Below are 23,457 nucleotides of genomic sequence, written 5' to 3' on the forward strand. Positions count from 1 at the left end.
TCTAAGTCAAGTCCTTTGAACATGTCAGCTATTATTATAAAATTGGCCTGTGATGTTTAAGAAGATAGGACACATACCTGAGACACCTAGGGCAGGGGAAGTCAGCTCTAGAAGGGAAGGGAAGCTTTTAAGGGAGAAATTCTGAAGGTACAAAAGGGAGCAATTCCAAGCAAAAGGGGAGCTTTGTGCACAGACTAATGTGGATGCACGGGCTACTCATAAACCAACTTACATATTTTTTTAAAAAAGACGTTTGTCTTCGTCTGCACTCAGAGCTTTTTCTTAAACAAATCTGTTTATTCTCAGTAAGTCTTCCTAGACTTGGCTGGAGGCCTTGTCTCCTCCTGGTCTTTGCCATTTCTTGACATGGTCAATAGGAGGAAAGTGAGTGTACCACTTCCTTCAGTCTCATTCTTGGTTGCCCTACTGTATGACAGAAAGCACCTGCTTCCTCAGGATTCTCCATCATTTGACTGGCCCAATGCTCAAGTGAGTTCATCACTGACCAACTGTCCTTTTTACATATAGCCCTAAAGATGTGCCTTGATCTTTTTGTCAAGACATTTGCTTTTCGGCTTTTCATCCAATGATAAAAAGTCCCCTAATACTTTTAAATTGATTACATGTTTGTCCACCCATTGAATAGGTAATTGCTTCAAACTGTGAAAGACCTGACCTTAAAAAGGCCAAGGTGTCCCACTGCCTCTAGGACCACCTCCAGTGGTTCTGATCCAAATCTAGCCACTGGAACCAGATGGCTCTGGAAGAGATAGTGAGGCAGGAGGCTTTGTACAGTGCTGACTCATTTAAATCCGATTCACTTGCATGTCATAGTCCTCTTTGAGAACAAGGGACAAACAACTACATAGATATAAATGTTATTTTCTAAATATATACAAACACATATACATATATATACATGTACACATGTATACATATATATCCAAATACATATATATCTCTATCCATCTAATTTCATGTTGGCCCCCCCCCCCTGATAGATGTAAGCTCTTTCAAAGCTGGGCTTGTTTCATTCTCATTGGAATCACCTCTATTTAGTCCTACACAACACAAAGAAGGCTGATGGGCTTAATAAATGTGAACAAATTATGGATTGACTGGATGATTGATTTGTGGATGCTTGACTGGCGGGCCTACTCTCCCTGCTCCATGGCTAAGTACCTAATCCCCCTGGGCAGGGATGGAATCCAGAGTGATCCCCCAGCTCTGGCTGATACTTCCCAAAGGACTGATCTCTTCTTCCCTCCTTTTATTACCTCAACTACTAAACATCCCCATTTTTGAAGTTGGGAGGCCCAATTCTTAATTACCTATGAAAGCCTAATTAACAAATGGCATTTGTCTTCAAACAACAGAATGTTGATCCTCTTTGAGTCATTTGGGTTTCTGAGACACCCTTAAATCCTCCCAAATTATGTTTCTCAATTCACTCCATTATTTTATCCAATCTAATGAGTCTTCACTCAACCCTATCATCTGAAACAGCCAGAGGTGATGCCTCAAAAATCCACTAAAAAAGGTTTTAATCCTCCCTGATAGTTAACATAGAACATCTCTCTCCTGTCATCCCCAGGTCAGTACCACTGCTGTAGAATTGTTCATTCATTCATTCGTTAACTTACTCATTCATTCATTTCTCTGAAAAGGCAGCGCAAAGGGTTGACCTTGAAGTGAATAGAGGCTTGGCTTTGAATAATCATTCCAAAACTTTGGCTGTGTAACTCTGGAAAAGTCACTTAACCACTGCTTGCCTGAGTCTCTTTATATGTCAAAGGTGATCATAATAGTAACTACTTCTCAGACTTGTGAGGATCAAATGAGATATTATTTTATATTACAGAAGAGATACTGGTACATGGTAGGTATTTAACAAGTATTTTCTTCCTTCCTTCCCTTCTTCCTTTCATTCCTCCCTTCCTCCGTTCCTTCCTTCTCTTTTTCTTTCTTTCTCCTTCCTTCCCTGTGGCAGAAAGCAGGACCCTTCCATCTAACATGTTTTAGCCCTGGCCATGGCTTTGGCCCAGACTAACTGAGCAGCTTCTCTTCATCATCAATAATTACTTATTCCCCTTCCCTGCCATGATTCCACCACGATAGTCTTTCTTGTGGGCCAACCACGTCTTGCCTTCATCGTCCCGAGTCACTTACCTTTTCGAAATCCACTGATTTGCACCTTGGATCCACGTTAGAATTTGCATCCTGGGCATTGGCATAGGTCACAGTTCCATTCTCCTGAGAATCCTGGTAAATGATGAAAAGAGAAGAATTGATAGTGGGAAAGGACAGAATCTGCCACAAATCTATCCACATTTACTACAATGAAAGTACCAATGAACTGGAAGGTAGAGAGCCCAAGCTCAGAGCTGGGGTTCCATTATTTACTCCATGTGAAGCTGGAGACAAGTTTCTGGATCACCTGGACTACATTATTTTTATGATACAGATGAAAACTTATCTGTTAAAGGAGGCAGCTTGATTTGGTTGGAAAAACCCTGGTCTCAGAGTCAGGAGAGACCTCAGTTTGAAGTCTAGTGTTTACTCTAAATAGATGTGACCTTGAGTTCTTTTCCCTTCTCTGAGCCTCAGTTTCCCCATCTGTAAAACAGGGATAATACTACTTGCCATATATACCTTATAGGGTTGTTGTGGGACAAATGCTTTGTAAATCTTATAATGCTATGTAAATATATGCTAAGCTGATATAATGCTATGTTGTTGTTGTTAATATAATTAAGATTCCTAGAACTAGAGTAGGAAGGAACTAAAAGGGTGAGCCTGAAAACATGGACTGCCTTTTTGGAAACAGGCAGGCAGCGGAAGGTGGGCAAGCTAATTCATAGAGTGGGGATAGAGTCAGAACAAGAAATCATTAACAAGGAATAGGGGGAGCTCCTGAGCCCAGAGCTTCTTTGGCCCTGTCAGGCATCCAGCCACTCAGAAGGGAGGCCAGGCTCAGGCAGAGGCAGGTACCATGAGAGCCCCAGGGCATCTTGGGGCACTATGATCAGGCCTACCCTGGTACCAGAAGTTTCCTTTCCTTTCTCTCCTCCTCCCACCCTGTTGGATTAAGCAGGGCCATGGTTCAGTGTGCCATTTCGAATCCTGGAGAGTTAGAGATGACTTCCTCATCTCCATCAGTTCCCTCTGCCCAGCCCCTCAGCTCAGATGTGAAGGAAGGAGCTAGGAGAGGAAGCATGTCTCAGTGAACACAAGGTTAGGTTGAATTAGCAAACTAAGAAAAATGAGAGGGGAAGCAGAATACACCAGCAAAAATACCCAGAGGTCCAGGGTGGAGAGCTGAGATCAGAAAATTCCCTCCCTCCCTTATGGCTTCCTCAGTTCAGCTCAAACTTCAGTCAAAGTGGATTCTGAACAATCTGTAATAAGGGCTTTCTTCTCACTCACTTAGCAAGTATTTCTGGGGCTGGGCCCAGTGTTAAGTGATGGGCAGGTGGCAAGTACAATGGATGAAACAATTCTCCTTGCAAGGAGCTGATGTTCTCTGTGGGAGAGATAAACAGAAGACTACATGGAAGACACTGAAGAAAGGAACTGTCAGCAGACTTGGGAAGAGGCCTGGCATCTACCTTTAATTCTTCTTTTCCACTTTTACTTTGACCCAATTTCAACTAGGAAGAGAGGGTTAAGGTTCCCCAAAGGCAAGGCGAGAAGGGAGTTTTTTTCATGGGGCAGCCATGTGGGATCCCAGGAACCTCAGGGCTCTCTTCTCCTACCCTCCTTCCTCCATCCCCATGATAGCTGCTTCTTTTTCTTTTTCAAGTTTAATAGTTCCCCTCCCCCCAATTACATGTAAAGAGGCAGAATCTTCTTACTAGATTTCCCTTTTCCAGTCTTTTCTACACAATCGGGCAGGAAGTAATTATCATCACCATCAAGCACTAGCAATTTGTCAACAAGCTTTTATTAAATACCTACTAAGCCATAAGCAAAAGTAAAGCAATCACTGCCCTCACAGAGTTAACATGTTAGTGGAATAAACCAAACTTACACACAAAAACAAAAGATAAATACAAGGTAATTTCTGGGGAAAGAAGTGGAACAAGTGGAGATTAGGAAAGGTCTGAAGCTCGAGTTGCACTTTGAAGGACACTAGCCATTCTTACAGGGAGAGATGAGGAGGAAGGGCAAAGGCACAGAGACCAGGAGGTCATGTGTGAAGAACAGTGGGAAGGCCAGGATGGCTTGACCAAAGATTGTGTGAAGGGGAATGATATGCAAACAGGGAGAAGTCGTTACAGTCTGGTTACGAAGGGCATTGAATTCTGTAAACAGGCTGGAGCAAGATGATGAAGAGTAAGGAATAACAGGGGAGTTTGTATTTGATTCTGGGATCATGGAGATCCACTTCAGGTGACCCCGGCAGATTGCCACTCTAGAAGGATCATTCTAGCAGCTGCATGGAGGACTGGAGAAAGAGGAGAATGAGTGAGATGGGAATTGAGGACATGGTCTAGGTGGTGGTGGGTATGAGGGGAGAGACACCATGTAGGTAGAAGGGATAAGTCTTGGTGAGTGGCTAGATGTGGAAGAAGAGGGAGAGAGAAGAATCACGTCTGACTGAAATGGTACAAATTGGGGTGACTGGGAGCCACAGAAACAGGAAAGCGCAGAAGAGGGGAGAATTTGGAGAAAAGTCAGATCTGTGGAATTTGAGATGCCTATGGAATATCCACTGTTTGAAATATCCACTAGGTGACTGTTGAAAAGGGACAGTGGTTCAAGAGAGAGATGATGGGCAGATCTTAGAGACATCTCATAAAAAACTAAAATGGAACCTGGGGGAGATAATGAGGTCACCAAGTGTGAAGGTATAGACAGGGAAGAAAAGGGGACTGAGGCTAGAAAAGAGAAGAGGATATGAATGATAATTCAACAAGGGAAACTGAGGAATGGTCAGAAAACTCCAGAAAAGAAAAAGTATCCAAAAGGAGAGAGTGGTCAACCAAATACTGCAGAAGTCCAAAAGGCTAAGGGTTGAGAAAAGGCTTTTGAATAATGGTAATTACAATAATAACAATGGACATCAACGCTTTAAGCTTTAAGCTTTACATTTCCCTTGCAAAACAATCCCATGCTGAATACACATTGTTATCCCCATTTTATAGGTGAAGAAACTGCTCAAGGAGACAAATGGCTTCTTCATGACCAACAGAAGGATTCAAAGGCAAAATTCAAACCCAACTCTCTTCTGTCTCCCAACTCAGTGTTCTTTTCACTACCTTCACTCTACTGAGTATTCTCCCTGAATGTTTCAGAGGACAGAATCAGGTCATCTTCCTGAGTTCAAACCTCAGACACTTCCTAGCTATGTGACCCTGGACAAGTCACTTCACTCTGTTTACCTCAGTTTCTTCATTGCAAAATGAGCTGGAGAAAGAAATGGCAAAACATTCAAGTATCTTTGCCAAGAAAACCCTAAATGGGGTCATGGAGAGTTGGTCATGACTGAGAAACGACTGAATGATAACATCTTGCCAATATTCTCTCTTCTCTCCTCTAATACTACTCCCCACTCTAGAGCAGGACTTTAACTCCTCGTTCTTGGACAAATGCAGTAGCCTGGGGCTGTTTTCAAGGGCTTCCCCATTTGAATCCATCCACCTTTTAGCCACTAAAGTGATTTTCCAAAGCACGGGTCCAACCATGTCATCCCCCTACTCAATAAACTCCAGTGGCTCCCTATCACCACCACGATAAAATACAAAATCATCTGATGTTCAGAGCCTTTCGTGACCTAGCTCCTTCCCTCCTCCCCTCCTCCCCCCACCACCTTGCCAGTCTTCTTATACCTTACTCCCTTACTCTTAGATCCAGGTTCAGGGGCCTCCTGCCTGTTCTTCCGAGACACTTTCATCTCTCAATTCTGGGCATTTCCATGCTCCCCCTTCCCCTTCTCATCTTCTTGTGGCTGTTCTGGTAGCTTTCTCATACCAACTTCCTTCAAGTACCAACTAAAATCCCATATTCCAAGAGAAGCCTTTGTCAACCTTCTTATAACGCCTTCTCTCTTTTAATAATTTCCTATTATCCCATATATTTGCTTTTGGTCTCTTTCATTAGATTGTGAGCTCCCTGAGGGAAGAAATTGTCTTTTGCCACTTTTTTGTATCCCCAGCACTTATCACAGTGTCTTGAGCACATAATAGGAGCTTAATAACTGCTTACTGACTATCAAATTGAACTACTTGCTGCCCTCTAAACTTTGTATTTTCCTCCCTCTACACCTTGGCTGATGCAACTCTCCTCCCCCACGAATGCTCTCCCCTACCAGCTTTAATCTCCACACCCTTCCAGGAAAACTTTATGGAAGTTTTTATAGCCAGAAAAAGGTACCACAAGATTTCAGAATACATTGAACCTTCAAGATTCTCTAGGTATAAAACTGTGGACGAGATAGAAAGGACCTAAAAAATCAGCTACACCAAAAATCAGCTTCCACTCCCAATTCTTTTTGGCCTGAGAAAATTTTATGCAATCCCTAGTAAATGGAGATATACAAATCAATCAAACATTTACTGATGACAAATCATAATTTCATAATCATCTACATTTAGTTACATGACCCCATATGGGGTCACGATCCACAGTTTAAGAAGTTTTGATCTATACCAGTCTCTTCATTTTTTAGCACCTTGATACCTTTTGAGAGGACCTATAGGTACTTAAATATCTGGCAGAATGAATGAATCAAACATTTTTGGCTTCAGGGGATGGGAAATTCTGTGATTTAATTGCAATAATTATGCTCAATGGAATAAATTAATTTACTATGTAACCTATAATTTAATTCTACATATACTATATTATATATTTTATAATGGTGTTACATTATAATACATAATAAACTAAATTCTATAACCCCAAGCAAAGCTGTAAATGTGTCCTTCCTCTCTTCCCTCCCAGCCATTTGAGAACTCATGCAAATATTTCTGCCACTCACTCTGGGGCATCACAGGGATGACTTGGGTAGTTGATGCATCTATGAAAGTGAGATCAACAAGATGAATAAGAAAATCAAAGACTCTAAGAGCTGGGACCTTTGAGGTTATTGAGTAGAAATCTTCAATCTTGTTCTCCGAAACATTACTGACAAGTGGCCACTGAGTCTCCATTTATCAAAGACCTCCAGTGGCCTGAAACTCAAAAAGCTCCAAGTTAAATGTGTGACAAAGATACAAAGACTCTTTACCTGCAAAAGGCTAGCCCAGCAAGATGTGGCCCTTCAGGGAACACTGAATGACTGTGGCAAAGCCAGCATTCCTTTATCCCAGAAGTGGCTGAATGTTTTGGTATAATTCCCTACCTAAGTCTAGTGTGGACCTGAGGCTATTAGCCTCCTCAGCCCTGATTACTTGTATTAGAGCAAGAAAGAGGGAAAAGATTCTCTTGGCTCAAAGGAATGGCTGAGGCAGGGAGCATCCTCACTCCCTCTTCCCAGCTTCAATAAGATATAAGAGGGTCATTCTTTATCTGCAAGGATGGGGAAGTAAGACAGTGAAGAGTACAGTTGCGACCACCCAGGTGAGCCATGGGAAGGGTGATTTTCAGATTGCTGCCCCAGGCACCACACCCCTGTCACAGCCCAATTTATGAATATCATTCATCCATCACTACAATCCACAATTCATCATTCTCCATTACTACACTTTGGAAGGACACAAGATGAGTAATGTGTTAGTAAATTATCGTGATGGGGGGGGGGAATAATTAACGTTTCTACCCAAACTGGAATGACTCAGTTCTTAATAGCCTCCCTAGTGTTTCGAGCTCTCAGGCTGCCTTCCCTTCAGTGATCACCTCAATAAAGCTGGGGAATGAGGTTTCATGAAAACTCCACGGAATATTATTTTCAAGCATCTATTCCTGAACCTGCCTTAGATGTTCTGAAAATTGTGACCTTTATAGGTATTGAAGTACAAGACAAAAGACAAATGAGTCAGTTCTTTCTGCCTCTAAATCTGTGACTCAAGGTTAGGAACCGAGGCAGGGGGAGATTGATAAATATTTAATAATTGGCTTTCTGAGTACACACTTTTGAGTTAAATTTGCATTATTAAAATTTTCTCCATCATTTTCATGGATCTAGACAATCTTTGCTTCTTTGTGTCTCAGGCTAGGGAAGAAGAAAGGGAGGGAAATAGAGGAGGGAGCAAGGGAAGGAAGGAGAGAGGGAGAGAAAGAAGGAGGACAGGAGAGGAGGGAGAGTGATAAAGAGAGGAAGGAGAGATAGAGACAGAGACCGAGAGAGAGGGAACAGGAGAATCTAGTCCAAGGCAAAGGGGCACACCCCTTTATGAGGGGTGGGAGGTAAATGCTCCAACAAAGGAGTTAGGGAAGGAATGGCCAAACAGGGAGCAGGAGTACCAGGAGAGAGCTGTGAATATATTTATAATCTCTCTCGCATGGGCATAGTTTCTTGCATGCTGTGAGGTCCTTAAGAGCAGGGACTGTTTGCTTTTCTTTGTACTGCTGGGTTCCTGGTGCAGAGCATTCAGGCACATAGTAGGTGCTTATTTGAGTAAGTGATTCAGAGAAGAGAGAACTGCGGAAGGAGGAGTTGATCAGTGGTATCAAAAACTGCCGAGATACAAGAAAGATAAAGGCTAATAATTATATTTAGGATTAGGACTATAAATCCAGAGCTGGGAGGTAACTTCATAATCATTTAACATAATTCCCTCAATATGCACATGAAGAAACTGAGGCTCAAAGGGAGGCGAAGTAGCTTTTTGAGCCTCAGAAATAGGGCTATTGGTAATAATAATAATTTATTGGTCAAAATAAGGATGGAACAAGTATTTATGAAATGCCTACTACGTGCCAGGCCTGGTGCTAAACACTCTACACATAGTCTCACTTCCTGACTCCTGGTCATGATTACACAGGAAAAACATGATTGGGTTCTAGAATTACAAGACCTGGGCCTCAGTTCCACCTATGAACACAATCTCTGTGACCTCATGCAGGTTAGTTTCTTCATGTGTTTAAAAAAAAAAAAAAAAAAAAAAAAGGAGAGGACTGGAATTGAGGGCCTCTCTGGCTCATTCCAGATCTAGAGCAGGACCCACTGGCCTTTGTCGGAAACTCCAATTTCCTCATTTGTAAAATGAAGAGACAGAATTGGATGCTCTCTGATCTGGCCCTTCTAGGTCTTGATCTTTGGGTCTGTAAGAAGCAATTAGCAGATAGGTTTTTGAGCAGAGGAGAAGCGGAGGCTCATTGGTGACAGCTCCGACAGACAATTACTTGGAAGAAGAGAAGAGACCTTCAAAGCCCCTTGTGATCCTCATCTCCTCCTTTCTCCTCTGAGTCTCAGACCAGTGACTGCCCTAAGGAAGCCTAAAGCTTTTGGGGGACCAGGAGGTCAATCCCCTGTGCTTTTGTTTTGTTTTAGGCTTTTCTTTACTTTTAGAGACTGAGACATCAAAGGTTGGGCTCTGTAAGCAGAAGAAAGGGGTTGAGCTCAAAGTAAACTGGTTTAACCTCACCCCAGGTAAGACTAAGAGTATGCAGTATGACCAGGACCAAGAATAACTCATTCTGAGCCAGGCTCAGGAACTACTTATTCTATTAAGATTTCTGCTGTTTTTGTCTCTGATACCCACAATGCCCCTGCCCACCAGCTCACCCATTTCCATCTTAAGAAGGTTTTCCCTTCTTCAACCACCTCCATGAATGTTTCCCAACTCTTTTTTTCCTTCCCTTCCAAAGTGATCTCTCCTTGATCCAATATACCAGAACCTTAAGCTTAGTTGGAACTTCCCTTTGCATTCATCTCACCTTCCCTTGCAGCAGAGGTATTTGCCTTCTAACCACCCCTCCCAATTATACTGTGGATTCCTTAAGTATCATATCTCTGGATGTCCAGTACTTACTACTGGTCTCCAAATATAATATGTACTTAAAAGATGTTTAGTGACTGTCTGAATCCTTTTACACCCATGAGCTCATTTGATATTTATAATTTCAAACACAAATAGAACAAGCATTTCCGTTTTAAAGAAGAGGAAACTGAGACCCAAATGAATTAAGAGCCATGTCACTGATTAGGATAAACTAGAACTCAGATTTTCTAGTTCCTTTTGGGAACACAACAGATACTATTCCTATTAAGAGACTAAGACCCATCCTTTTGCATGGAGAAAAATCAATGGTCACTCCCATAAGTGGTCCTTTGGAATTTTGTCTTAGTCCAGAGGTAAATTCCAATGTTCCTTCTCTAGCTGGATTTTGAATAGGGAGTTATTTTGGGGAAGAAGGGGTGGGATAGGGTAAGGGAGAACAGGGGATGGCACAACAGTTGAAAAACCCTAACAAGCGCCTATAGAGTCAGGCAATGAAAGAAGTCTGTGTGTTAGTGGGTAAGGGGACCAGGAAGAGGCAGGAAAGCACAACATAAAAGAGTGTATGTTCAGGAAATTCTAGACTCTGGACACTCAGGAACAGATAGTCTTTTATTTAGTAGCCCGGATTTTGGAAAAACTTGCACAGCAATCAAATGGAGAGCTCATTCCTCTGCTAAGCCATCCACAAACTCCATTCACTTCTCCACTTGAGGAATTAAGTGAGGGAACAGGATATTCTGCAAACTGGATAGACTTGTCCCAGGTTAGGACAAGGACCAATGAAAGAAGAGGCACTGCAGATGAGATTTAGCCACATCTGTTTACTGATGTTCAGGTTAGAGTTGGAGATCTCACTTCACTGAAGGGCTCTGCTCAGTAGAGGAAAGCTGGGTTAACAAGTCCACTTTTGTGGCACCCATGCTGGTGCTGGGTATTTTAAAGATCAGAAATCTTTAAATCTGATGGGAGATGGGGAGGGGGGGTTGGAGAGAGGAGTGTGATTTCAGTGTCCAGTATATCTAGATACCCAGGGCCTTCAAAGTGGCTTTTCTCTTATTGGGAAGGAAGGGAAGGTACAATTCTGCTTGGACCATTGGGCCAGTTCCCTTCCTCTCCCACCTTCCCCACTCCCTGACAGGTGGTGTACAAGGGTCCAATAACTACATCTGGAGATAGACCTTTTCTCCCCATGTGGTAGTTTTTCTTTATCCTAGCTACATTGATTTTGTTTGTAAGAGAGTTCTTCTCGGTTTTATCTTTTACAACCCCTCTATCCACCTTATTTAAGAATTCTACTCTTAAGTATGATAAAGCAACCACCATCAAAACTGTTTGGTAATGATTAGAAAAAAAAGAAAAACAAGTCAGTGGAATAAAAATTAAAAACAATTGAACTTAATAGTGTTCAATAAACCCAGGAACTTAAATTATGTGGGGGAAATGACTCCCTATTTAATAAGAATTGCTGGAAAACTGAAAAAATATTTTGACAGACTAACATTTAATACTATATACATCAATAATCTCAAAGCAAATATAGGATCTGAATATTTTATAAAAGAGAATTTAGAAATACAGAATCCTCTCCTTCCCTTCCCCCCCCCACCTCAGTTACAACATTAACATACAAATTCCTAGGACTTATAAGGTTTGGGTTTTTCTTCTATCACACAATTGGTTTCATTAAAAAGGAGTTCATTACTAAATAATTGGTTAGTTGAGACTTTTTTTAGCACAGGGCTTCTTAAACTTTTTCTTCTTATAATCCTTTTTCGCCCCAGAAATTTTTATGTGACCTTGGATTTTTAGGTATATAAAAAAGGTTATGCAACCAAACATTTACTGATAATAAATCATAAAGAAATTTATTTTAAAATGATTCTTTGGTGTATATATGTAAATATATGTAATTTTACCATTTATTAAAGATGAAAGCAAATTTGCATCCTAATGAGATGGATGGGCTTGTTTCCTTTTACATTTTTTCAAATTTTTAAGTGGACTGACACTTACTGAAATAGTATAACCTGAACTTTTCTAGGTGGAAAAAGAACAAGAGTGGTTTGAACCTCTAGAAAAAGCTGTCCAATAGACAAGAATTCTGAGAATGTATACAATATGGCTGTCTAATTTTGCCTTGCAAGCCTTGCCCACAAATAGGTTCCAGCACTGGAACCCTAATCTGCAGAGGGGAAGAAGGAGACATGGTTAATAATTCAGTCTCCCAAGCAGCAGAGAAGGGAAAATGGCAAGAGTCGTTATTGCCCCAAGTGACAGGCTGCCTGGAGAAGTGCAGGGATTCCTTTCCTTGGAGAATTTATGACAGAAGCTAGATGACCAATTGTTGGGTTTGTCACAGGGGAGATTCCTTTTGGGAAAGGGTCAGTTAATCAACAGCCAATCAATCAATTGAGGTCCTTTCCAATTAGAAAAATCTGTGAAACATTTCCAGGGCATTGCTCTCCTTCACCTAGCCCCCACTTACCTTACTCCCCTCAGTCCCCTCTTCCCCTTGGGGAAAGGACCATAAAGTCTGGGGTCGTGATGGTGGAGATAAGGTAGAAAGGAGGTGGGAGATAAGGGGGAGAGGGTGGGAGGTAGTGGGGAAAGGGGAAGTAGGGGGATTGTGCAGGAGATAGTATTGAAGGTGGGGAGAGATAGGGTGGGGTAGGAGGAGAATGTTTCCCCAGGCCAGACAGGCACAAGTCTAATTTTTCCTAAGGATGCTTCTTAAGTCTTGACAAGGCAATGTTACATGGTAAAAAGAACAGTTTGATGTAATCAGAAAATCTGGATTTGAATACTAGCTGATAGGGCTTCTCCAGAGAGCGACTTACACACATATGCACCCCTTCTCAGCTAGGATATGGGCACACTACCCAGAAGAATAATTCTAAGCAATGCACAGCTTCCGGATGGTCACCCCCTCCGCCTGGAATGTCAAAATTCTCTTTTGGAATTGTTACCATTCCATGACTGAGGGGACACCCACTGGGCGCCCCCTCCCCATCCCCTGCTGGGCTCCTGGTTCAGAGCCATTTGCTGCGTGGGCACAGCCTGGCCTATGTGAGCACAGGGCACACCAGCAGCCACAGTCCTGGAAGGTCAGATTAGATTGCATTTTTTCAGGCCAGCTCCACACTCTCAGGCCCCACCCAGATACAGCCTTTCCCAGCTTCCTTTGTTTCCTGAAACTGGGCAGGAGAGAAGGATCTCTGGGTGAGTGGGCCCAAGGAAGAAAAGGAATCTTGGTGCAGAATTGCCTCCTGGACACCCGGGACCAAGGGGCTGAGGTGGGGGAGAAGACCTGTTCTTTTCTTTTCCCCCAGGAAGAACACTGATTTGCAGTCAGAAGACCTATGTTAGAATTAGCATGTGTCTAGAGTCTCCTCATTGGTCACTGAGGGGATTGGACTAGATGGCCTAAAGCTCCCCCCACTTTAAATCAGTAATTAAAGACAGTAATTACTCCTAGAACAGCTTAGAATGGGGATCATGCCCATCCTAGAAGATGCCCAGACCCTGATGTCCCTGCCCAGAAGTTTGGAGTACAGCTATCCTCACCTGAGCCTGGTGGGGCCCTGACTCAGAGACTCAAACACTAGCATGGGAGGCAGCTACTGATGCCCCACGAACCCAGTTCAGGGTTTCGTGATTGGCCCTCAGCCACAGCTGGGACCCCTTCACAGTTCCCTGGTCCTATTATGCCAAAGACCTAAAAAAAAAAAAAAAGTTACATCAATGTCGGCAGGTTGCTGGTGCTATATGTGATTGGGGCTGACAGTTCTAAAGGAAAATATATATATATATATATATATATATATATATATATATATATATATCAAACCCTGGCATTTCCCTTCAGTCTCTGGGTCCCAGAAGTCCCAAATGTCCTTTAGTGTCTATCTGGGATGAACCTTTGCTGCCCCAGCACTTAGCACAGTGTCCAATGCACAGTAGACTAACTGACCAAAAGGAATTGACCAACTTCACAAGAGGTCTCCTGCTTATCTAGCTGAAATAATTTTTGTCCCAGATATCCTTTCTCCTAGAATGAGAACTCAACCCAAAGGCCTTCTAAAGATCCAGACCCGCAGGATACAAAATAAATCCACATAAATCATCGGCATGTTTATATATTACCAACAAAGTCCAGCAGCAAGAGATACAAAGAGAAAGTGCATTTAATTAAAATAACTATAGATACTATAAAATATTTGGGGTCTACCTGCCAAGGCAAAGTCAGGAACTGTAAGATCCAGACCCAACTCCCCCATGATCATAGAATCATTGGTTACCTATTAGAAAGGACCATTGGATCCAACAATCCTTTTTACAGACAAGGAAACTGAGACCAGAAGGAGAAAATCACAGAAAAGCCAGTATTTTTGCTATTATTATAAAGTGTCTACTATATACCAGGCACTATGTTAAGCATGAGGGTCAAAGGACAATCCACAACAGTTTCAGAATTTATATTCTTAGGGAGATGTCCGGCTGGGACTCTGAGTGGTTAAGAGATTTGTCCCAGATCACACAGTCAGTATGTACTGAGGTAGGACTTGAATTCAGGTCTTCTGGCTTAGAGATGGGTTCTCTGTCTATTACCCTGTACTGCTTCTCTTTATGCTTAAAGCTTAGCCAAATCACATATAAAAAATGAAATTTAGTATACACATATTAATATATACACATTTGTATACACATATTAGTACACACACATATACATTTCTACACACACATATATATTTCATTTGATGAAGAAGTTGAGGTTCTGAGATTAAGTCCCTTGTACAAAGTCACATAATTAATAAGTAGTACCCATTCAGAATTTGAACTAGGTGTTCTGACTGTAAGACCAATGTTCTTGCCTTTGAAGGAACAAATGAATAAATGGAAGGAATAAATCCAAGGCTCTGGCAATGAAATAATTACTATGGCAACAGTCCAGATTAAGTACAAGAGTTAGTTGGGGCTATCCTGGTTAACAGGAAGTTTTTCATAAGGGAATCATGGGATGCTTATAGGGACCCTGCACTTACTTAGCACAGTACCTGGCACACAGCAAGCACTTAATGCATGCTAGCTGACTGACCATAACAGCACCACTGGGCCCACAAGTTAGATGATGGGCATTTGGGGGCAGGGAGGAGACAGAAGTAACTTTACAGACCTCTGGCCACAACACCCAGTGGGCAGCACCAAGGGCTACAGCTTTACAAGACGGGAAGAAATGGGATCTGTTCCACATGCCCTTGAGTAATTTAGGGGCCCAGTAAAGAGAATCTGATGTGGATGATGGAGAACACATGGGGGGTCTCAAGCCCCCTCCCACCCTTGTCTCCATCCATTCTGGGCACAGAGAAGGGCCAAAGGATCTGAAAGGCGTTCACGGGCATATCTGGCACTGGCCTTTGGTAAGTCAGATAAGAAGTACCTACTATTTGCCAGGCTCTGTGCTAAGGACAGAGAAAGACCGAAAGAGCTCATAGTCTCATGGAAGAAAGCACATGCAAATAATTATGTGTAAACAAGATAATATCCACACACATTAATGCATATATGATAAAATGGTTAATAATCACAGAGAAAAGGCATTAGAAAAATGATGAAGAACATGAAAATCAGCTTCTACCCCTTGCCTCCTCTTGCTTATTCAGCTCTTATCCCACATAGAGACTTCTTTCTTCCACACCCCTCAATCCAATATCCTCAGGCTCTGAAACATAGTATAATAAGGAGTAATAATTTACGGACAATTTATAGGGTAACCTTGCATAATCAATCACTCAATCAAAAAGCATTTATTAAAGGTCACTATGCTAAGGCTCTTGGAGAAAGAAACTAAATAGTTTCTGTCCTTGCAGGGCTTCACTTCTAATGGGGGACAATGACATGCACATGGATGCACACCCTCATATACAAGCAGATAATTTGGGGAGTGGCAGGATGGCAGTGGCTACTGGAAAGGACCAGGAAAGACCTTAGGCAGACCTCAGTTGAGTGCTGATGGAAACCAGAGATTTAAAAAAAAAGTTGAGATGGGAAGGGATGGGAGACACGAAACGTAAAGGCATAGAGTTAGAAAAACAGAATGTAAGGAACAGAGAAGGCCTGTGTGACTGGACTGTCAAGTACAAGGAGGGGAGCAATAAATATTAAGACTGGAAAGGTAGGTTGGGGTCATAGTGTAAAGGCTTTAAATGCCAAACAAGAGTTTGTATTTGATCCTAGAAATGATATGGAACCTCTAGAATTTGCTGAGTAGAATGGTGATGTGGTCTACTTATCTGTAGGAAAATCACTTTGTCTCCTGTGGGGAGGATGGGTTAGAATGGAAAGAGACTTGAGACAGCCAGACCAGTGAGGAGACTATTGAAATAATCCTAATAAGAGGGAATGAGGGCTTGAACCAACGGTTGTGTTAGGGGTAAAGAAACCTGATTCTTTGTAGGATAAGTGAGTCTGAACACTGATCCTAAGGTTGCAAACATGTCAGACCCAAAAGATGTGGTGGACTCCATGGTAACAGGGATGTTGGGAAAAGAAGAGTTAGGGGAGATAGAATGAGTTCTGTTCTGGACATGAAATTCACTTTGAAATGCCTGATAAGCAGTTGATGATGAGGCATTAGAACTCAGAAGAGAGACTGACTGGAAATACTGACCTGCTAATCATGAGATAATATTTGTAAAGCACTTGGCAAAGGAGCCGGCATGTATGGGGGGCTTCATAAATGCTTATTCTCTCCCATTTGCATGGAGAAGATAACGGAATCCATGAGTGCAGAGGAGATGCAGAGGAGCATTGGGAGAAGAGGTCCTGCTGCAGAGTCCTGGGAATACCCCCAGCATCAGTGGGCACAGTTGGGTATAACAGCGACCCTTTACTTGTTGGCGTACATCCTATTCCTACAGATTAGAGGGCGAGCTCTTTGAGGGCAGGAACTGTGCTGTTTTTTTATCCCAAGCCCTCAAAGGCTAAACGAGATGTTCCCTTGAATGATGTGAGCAGGCTTCAACACATTAGAAAGAAATAAGACTTGTTTAGTTAAAGAGATGTACCAAAGTAAAAGAATCTGGGAGCTTGAGTGAGATGGAGAGCAGCCCCAGGGCTCCAGTGGTGTCTAGTCTGATGGAGACAATGTCCAACCAGGGACTAAGGCTAGGTAAGAAAGGAGGCAGAGAATGGCCTCTTTTATCTAGTTAAAAAAAAAAAATCAATCTGGGAGGTGAGGGGGGATGGGGAGAGGGAAGGCTCTCAGAGTTAATGATCCAAACAGAAACAATTGCTATTTAAGTCATTCTGGGTCAATCTGGCCCAAGCAATGACCAAGTGGGCTTGGCCTAGGACCTATTCCTAGTCGATCAATGAAAGCCAGATTGGGTCTGAGTTTCAGGTGTAAGGTTTGAATGGTTTGGGGTTTAAGACATAGTCTTTAAGAAAGAAATCTAGTCCATGAACCCTAAGATTCTAGCGAGGTTTCAGCAATCTAGATGGTGCATTGTGTAGGGGGATTCTCCAACTACGGCCTGTGGGCCAGATGCGGCTGCTGAGGGCAATTATGGGGCCCGCTGGGTTATGGCAAATGGGCTGAGGGGCGGAGACAGTGGGAGCTTTTGTTTTTACTATAGTCCGGCCCTCCACAGTCGGAGGGACAGTGAGCTAGCCGGCCCCTGTTTAAAAAGTTTGAGGACCACTGGCTGGGGGCCAGGATTTCTGGACCCGAGTTCAAAACCTACATCAAACCCTCACAAGTTGTGAAGCCCTGGACAGGTCACTTGGGCTCTGCTTGTTGCCTCAGTTCTATCTGTAAAATAGGAATATCTCCTTCCTGGGATTGATGCGAAGATAAAATAAGGTAATTCGAAATTGTTTAGCATGGTGCCTGACACACGGTGAACACTTGATAGATGCTATTTTATTTTGTTCTATTAATAAATATTTGTTGAACATGTTGATTTCAATTTTAAGGAATTAATTTGATTCATTAAACATTATTAAAACCCTTACTACTTTTAGGGTACCGTGTCCCCTAATGACACATTTATTAGATGACACTTTATTAGAGGTGCACTACTTCTGGGTAGTGCACTTGAAAATCTCATGCACAGAGCTGAGTGGACCCATGGAAGCTAATGAAGGCACAAAAGAAGAGAGAATAGAAATGGAGACCTTGATGAAAGGTCTAACGAGCTCCTGACATGAGTGAAGAGGAGGGGAAGGATTAGGAAATATCAGAACTCACAGGATATGAAGGAAAGGAAGAGGAAGGTAACTACCGGTTCAGCCATGGCTTTGAAGAGTGGGAGAACAAAGGGGGAGATAGTTTCTGATCGATATTGTAACAAGCTTCAAGGAGAGGAAGGAGGATGAGGCCTGAGAAAATGGCTACTGGATTCAGCAGTTATGAAAAGATTGTTAATCTTGAGGGAGTGGTTTTGGTAAAGTGCCAATGAGAATGTCGCCAGACAACAGAGGGTTGAAAATTATGTACAGACACTTGCTGGGCATTTCATAGTTTATAGAAAAGGAGGTCTAGCAAGTTTTCTGGGATTTTTTAAAGTTATCTTTGAATTCCCAGGCCTACAAGAATACTTTGTACATAGGACATCTTGATAAATGTATGTTGAAATGAATTTATTAAGAGCCTACTGTGTGAAGGAACATTCACCAGGCACTAGGGAGAGAAACAAGGTTTAGATAATCCATGGTCTCTTAATCAAAGAATTCAGAGTCAATTATTGTTTGGGAAGGAGAAGGGGGAAAATGATACCAACACAGGTAACTATAAGTCACAGTATTGTGTGATAAGCGGGTTACCTTTGCTTAAAAAGTTGGCCCCTCTTGCATGCCAGAGAAGAAATCATCCTCAGGATCTCCTAGGGCAAGGTGCCCCTTTGGCCACAAGTGTTTGGGGATAAATCTTTGAGCTCAAAGAGACTTTCTAATTTCTAAATTAAGGAAGATTTCAAATTCAATTCTTATAAGGCCAACTACTCCTATGTATTTTTGGATGTAGACGGGTATGATGCATATGTAAACATGTATGCAAACAAGGAATGTATGTGTATACATTTATGTATGTGTGTGTATATATATATATATATATATATATATATACTTTTTATTCATATATAGATATGCACTTTTCATTCCACAGTTGCCTACTGTTGATAAAATTTAGATATACCTAGGGAAAAACAGGGTGTTTCAGAGCCTCAGGCAGGATAGATCAAATGATACCAAGCTGGCAAGCCATGTTCCCCTGATGTCACAGACCTAGACAGCTTTAAGTGGAAGTAAATCATTGATTTTTCTTTCTTACATATCTTGGTGGCACAATGGTAGAACCCTAATCCTGGAGTCAAGAAGACCTGAATTAAGATTCAGGCCCAGGCATACACTAGCTGTGTGATACTCATCAAGGTACTTAATCTCTGCTTGCCTCAGTCTTCTCAACTGTAAAATGGAAATAATTATAGGATTCTTGCTGTGAGGATCAAATGACACCTTTGTAAAGAATTTAACAAAAATGATAAAAATGTTAACTCTTATTACTATTATTAAAATTCTGGAAAACTACTGAAAATATGTTACAGAAGAAGAGTTGCCAGGGCAGGAATCCCAGATCCAAAGGGAATCTGCAGTTAGTTATGATGGATGCTCTGCACCAGCAGAGCTTCCCAGCTGGTGGATGAAGCTTATTTGGCTACTCAGACCCTAACTCCGGTCACCTGAGCTCAGGCCAGGAGTTCAGTGATTAGATTTTTCCTGGACCAGACCTCTTTAGGAGACCAAAATGTTCTTAGCTTGGGCTGTAATTCAATTTAATACTCAATATTCTAAGGAAAAAACAACAAAATCAGCCCAGACTTTCTTTCCAGAAGTTCACAGAGTCTAGCTCTAATAACAAATCTGAAGTCAGGAAGTACACTGGAAGAATGAGCAAAAAAACAAGCAAACAAAACAAACAAAAGCAATCATCATTTAAAAAACTTGAATGCTCAAGACACAAACTGAGAAGAGGGAATAGTTTCAAAACATATACAAGCAAAGCCTCAAAGAGAAACACAATTTGAACACAAATACAACAACAATTCCTGGAAGAAATAAAGCAAGAGTTTAAAAATATTTTTTGTCAATGAAATAAGAGCACTAGAGGGGAAAAAAAATCAGGAAATAAGAGCTGAGATTAAAAAATTTATCCAAATGATAAACTCTTTAGAATAGTAAAATGGACCACATAGAGGCCAATGATTGCATAAAGTAGTGAGAAATATTAACACAAATTCAAAACACTGAAAAGACAAGAAAATGAAAAGTATCTCACAGCAAAAACAAAAGATTGAGGAGAAAAAATTTAAGAGTCAATTTTAACTACCTAAATGTTATAACCAAAAACAGAGCTTATACATCATATTTCAAGAAATCTTAAAACTGCACAGATGCCTTAGAATCAGAGGGCAAAATGGAAATAGAATCCATTGGTTACCTTCTAAAAGAAACCCTAAAATGAGTGAAGATGATAGCTCAAATCCAGAGCTTCCAAGTTAAAGAAAAAATACTGCAAGTAGTTAAAAAGGAAGAATTCAAGGACCAAGGAACTATAGTCAGTCAGGAGCACACATGATTTAACACACCATGGTAAACCTGTAGAGGGATGGCAATATAATATTCCAGAAGATAAAAAAAAAATCTAGATTTTAAGCCAAGAATGATTTACCTAGCAAAACTGTATATAATCTACAGGGATAAAGAGGATCTTTAATGAAATAAAAGACTTGCAAGCATTTCTGATGAAAAGCCCAGTGTTACCTGGAAATTCTAAAGTTTAAACCACAGGAGTTAAAAAAAAAAACAAAACCCAAAGAACATAAGGTAAACACATATAAACAAGGATCAAATACAAAACAAAATCTAAACTAAGAACTTGCGTTATAATATGGGGAGATGATATTTGTGTCCCTGCTGAACCCATTATCATCGGGGTTCAAACAGGAAGCATAATTAAAAGAAAATTTGAAACAATTCTGTCATGTCTTCATAATCTTAAGAGAAAGAAAGGTGAAAAGGAATCCACGGAGAGAGGGAAGAGGAAGGGAAAGAAAATTAGGAAAAAATGGTCTCACACAAGATTTGAAACTAGACATCTATACAATGAGAAGGGAGTCAGGGAGTGTGAATCTCACTCTTATCTGAACTAGTCAGAGAAAAGAAAAACACACACACACACACACAGAGTTAGGTACAAAAATACATCTCCTTCAATAGGAGTGAAAAAAGAGAAAGGGACTCAGCACAGTTAAGAGCAAAATAAACCACTGCTAGTTAATCAATCAATTAACAAGAATTTAGTAGTATGTTTGGGGCACTATGCTAGGAACTGCAGATTAAAAAGAAAAATGTAAAATAGTCCCTGCCCTCAAGAATCTTAAATTCTATTGGAAGATATATGCATAAATAAGTATTTCTAAAAGGTAAATAGAAAACAGAAATTATCAAAATCATTTCAGGTTGATGAATGCAATAGGTTAGGTAAAAAAGTTGTTGCTCGGTTGTGTCTGACTCTGTGACTCTGCCGGGTCACAGTATGTTAACAATATTCAGTTTTCCAGGTAAAGATACTGGAGTGGTTTCCCATTTCCTTCTTCAATGGATTGAGGCAAACTGGGTTTAAATGACTTGCATGGGGTCACACAGCTAATAAGCACCTGAAGCCACAGTTGAACTTGCCGACCCTGGGTCTGGCACTGTATCCCCTGAACCACAGTCGCCCTAAAAAAACAGGACATGGGCACCATGAATGCAGCAGCAGCATGTTTAACTGCACAAGGTCACCAACTACTATCGTTGTTGTCACTCAGTTGTTCAGTCACGTCCAAGTCCTGCTCAGTCTTGGACACAGACTATATTGTCTATGGAGTTTTTTGTTTTTTTTTTAACTAGCTCCTTATTCAACAAAAATTTCTAGGAAACTAGAACGTGGTCTGGCAGAAATGGGACTGCTGGCTTATTTTTGTTGCCTTCGGAACTTGCTATCTTTGAGCTCCTTGAGGTACAGACCTAACAATGTGATCTCAGTGTCAAAAGATATGGACATCTTTAGGGGCTGAATTCTTCATTAAACAAGGCATAGAGATGATCCTATTAGATGTGCACAGCATGAATCACCTGCATCTTAATTATATCTTCTAATTTGGCTCAGCCCCAGTGCCCTGGATGACTTTTTCAACCTTGTCCCAGGCAGCCCTCCTATGCAGTATCTTCCCCTTTTGTGGCTTCCTGGTCTAACTGGTAAATTCCTCCTGGGAATCTCCATTTATGGAAACACCCATGCCTTGCTCTTCCTTACTGAGTCACCACTGACTCTCCAGATGACTTTTTCACCTTATCCTTGGACTCTCTCCACATCTTTCTATCTATCTTTTGTGTGTTATCTTTCTCCATGAAAATGTAAATGAGGACCAGTGACTGCAAGCATTTATGTTTCCAGGGCTTAACATAGTACCAGGAATATGTCGAAGTGCCAAATAAAAGCTTTATCTACAATACATGAAATTTGAATGCTTTTCTACAAGCAAAATCAAGGTAATTAGAAATAGAAGAGAAGCAACTAAGTGAGGGGAAAAATCTTTATTGAAAATATCTCTAAGGTTTCATATTCTATTCCAATATAAAATATAAATTCCAATTCCAATATTCCAATAAAAAGATTCTAATATAAAAGGACGAGAGTCATTTCCCACTAGGTATCTGGTCACAAGATATGAACAAGTAGTTTTCAAAAATTAAGCTGTTGATAGCCCCTTTAAAAATTGTCCAAATCATGAATAATAAAAAAAAATGCTAATTAAAATAAGTCTGAAGTTCTAGTTCACACCCATCAGATTGGTAAAGATGACAAAAAGTGAAAATAGAAATTACTAGAGGGGCAACGAGAGGAGAAGCACACATTCTCTGCTGGTAGCAATATGACCAATTGGTCTACCCATTCTGGAAAGCAATTTGGAATTATATCCCCAAAGTTACCAAAATGTACATACCCTGTGACTCAATGTAGACACACACCTCAAAGAGGTCCGACAGAAAGCATCATATATATATATATATATATATATATATACATATATATATATAATATTCATATCAATACTTTTTATTGTAGAAAAGTAATGAAAACCAAATGGGCACCAATTATTTAGAGAATTGCTGAATAAATATGAATGTAATATTAATAATTGATAAATGTTGACTATGAAGAGTTCAGAGAAACTTGGAAGATTTGTATACTTAGTGAAATGAGGAGAACAAGTTACATAATGATCCCAATCATGTAAAAGAAAGCAACTTTGAAAGGGTTCAGAATTCGGATAGAGGAAGCAAGTAGCCATTGTGATTTCATAAGACTGATTGGTGTTCTTCTGATAAGGCTATGTTCTGGGGAGAGTGACCCAAGTTCATGTACCTCTGAGTTTGGTTTTTAAAAGGGAAGTCAACCCCAGGGTGAGACACTAAGTCTGGAAGAACTATGAAGAACTGGAAGAACATCAGGAAGGCCTGATGGAAG

General features: G+C 41.0%; 1 protein-coding gene across 1 annotated transcript in view; it reads right to left on the bottom strand.

The window, feature by feature from the left end:
- Positions 1–23,457, bottom strand: part of FA2H (fatty acid 2-hydroxylase) — a 75,506-nt gene that overhangs the window by 29,384 nt on the left and 22,665 nt on the right. The window contains exon 2 of the mRNA XM_074285993.1: positions 2,170–2,262. Coding sequence (XP_074142094.1) covers positions 2,170–2,262 — 93 coding nt within the window. The remainder of the gene's footprint in view (positions 1–2,169; positions 2,263–23,457) is intronic.

The sequence above is a fragment of the Sminthopsis crassicaudata genome, chromosome 2 (genome assembly GCF_048593235.1).
Source record: "Sminthopsis crassicaudata isolate SCR6 chromosome 2, ASM4859323v1, whole genome shotgun sequence".
Taxonomy (NCBI): Eukaryota; Metazoa; Chordata; class Mammalia; order Dasyuromorphia; family Dasyuridae; genus Sminthopsis; species Sminthopsis crassicaudata.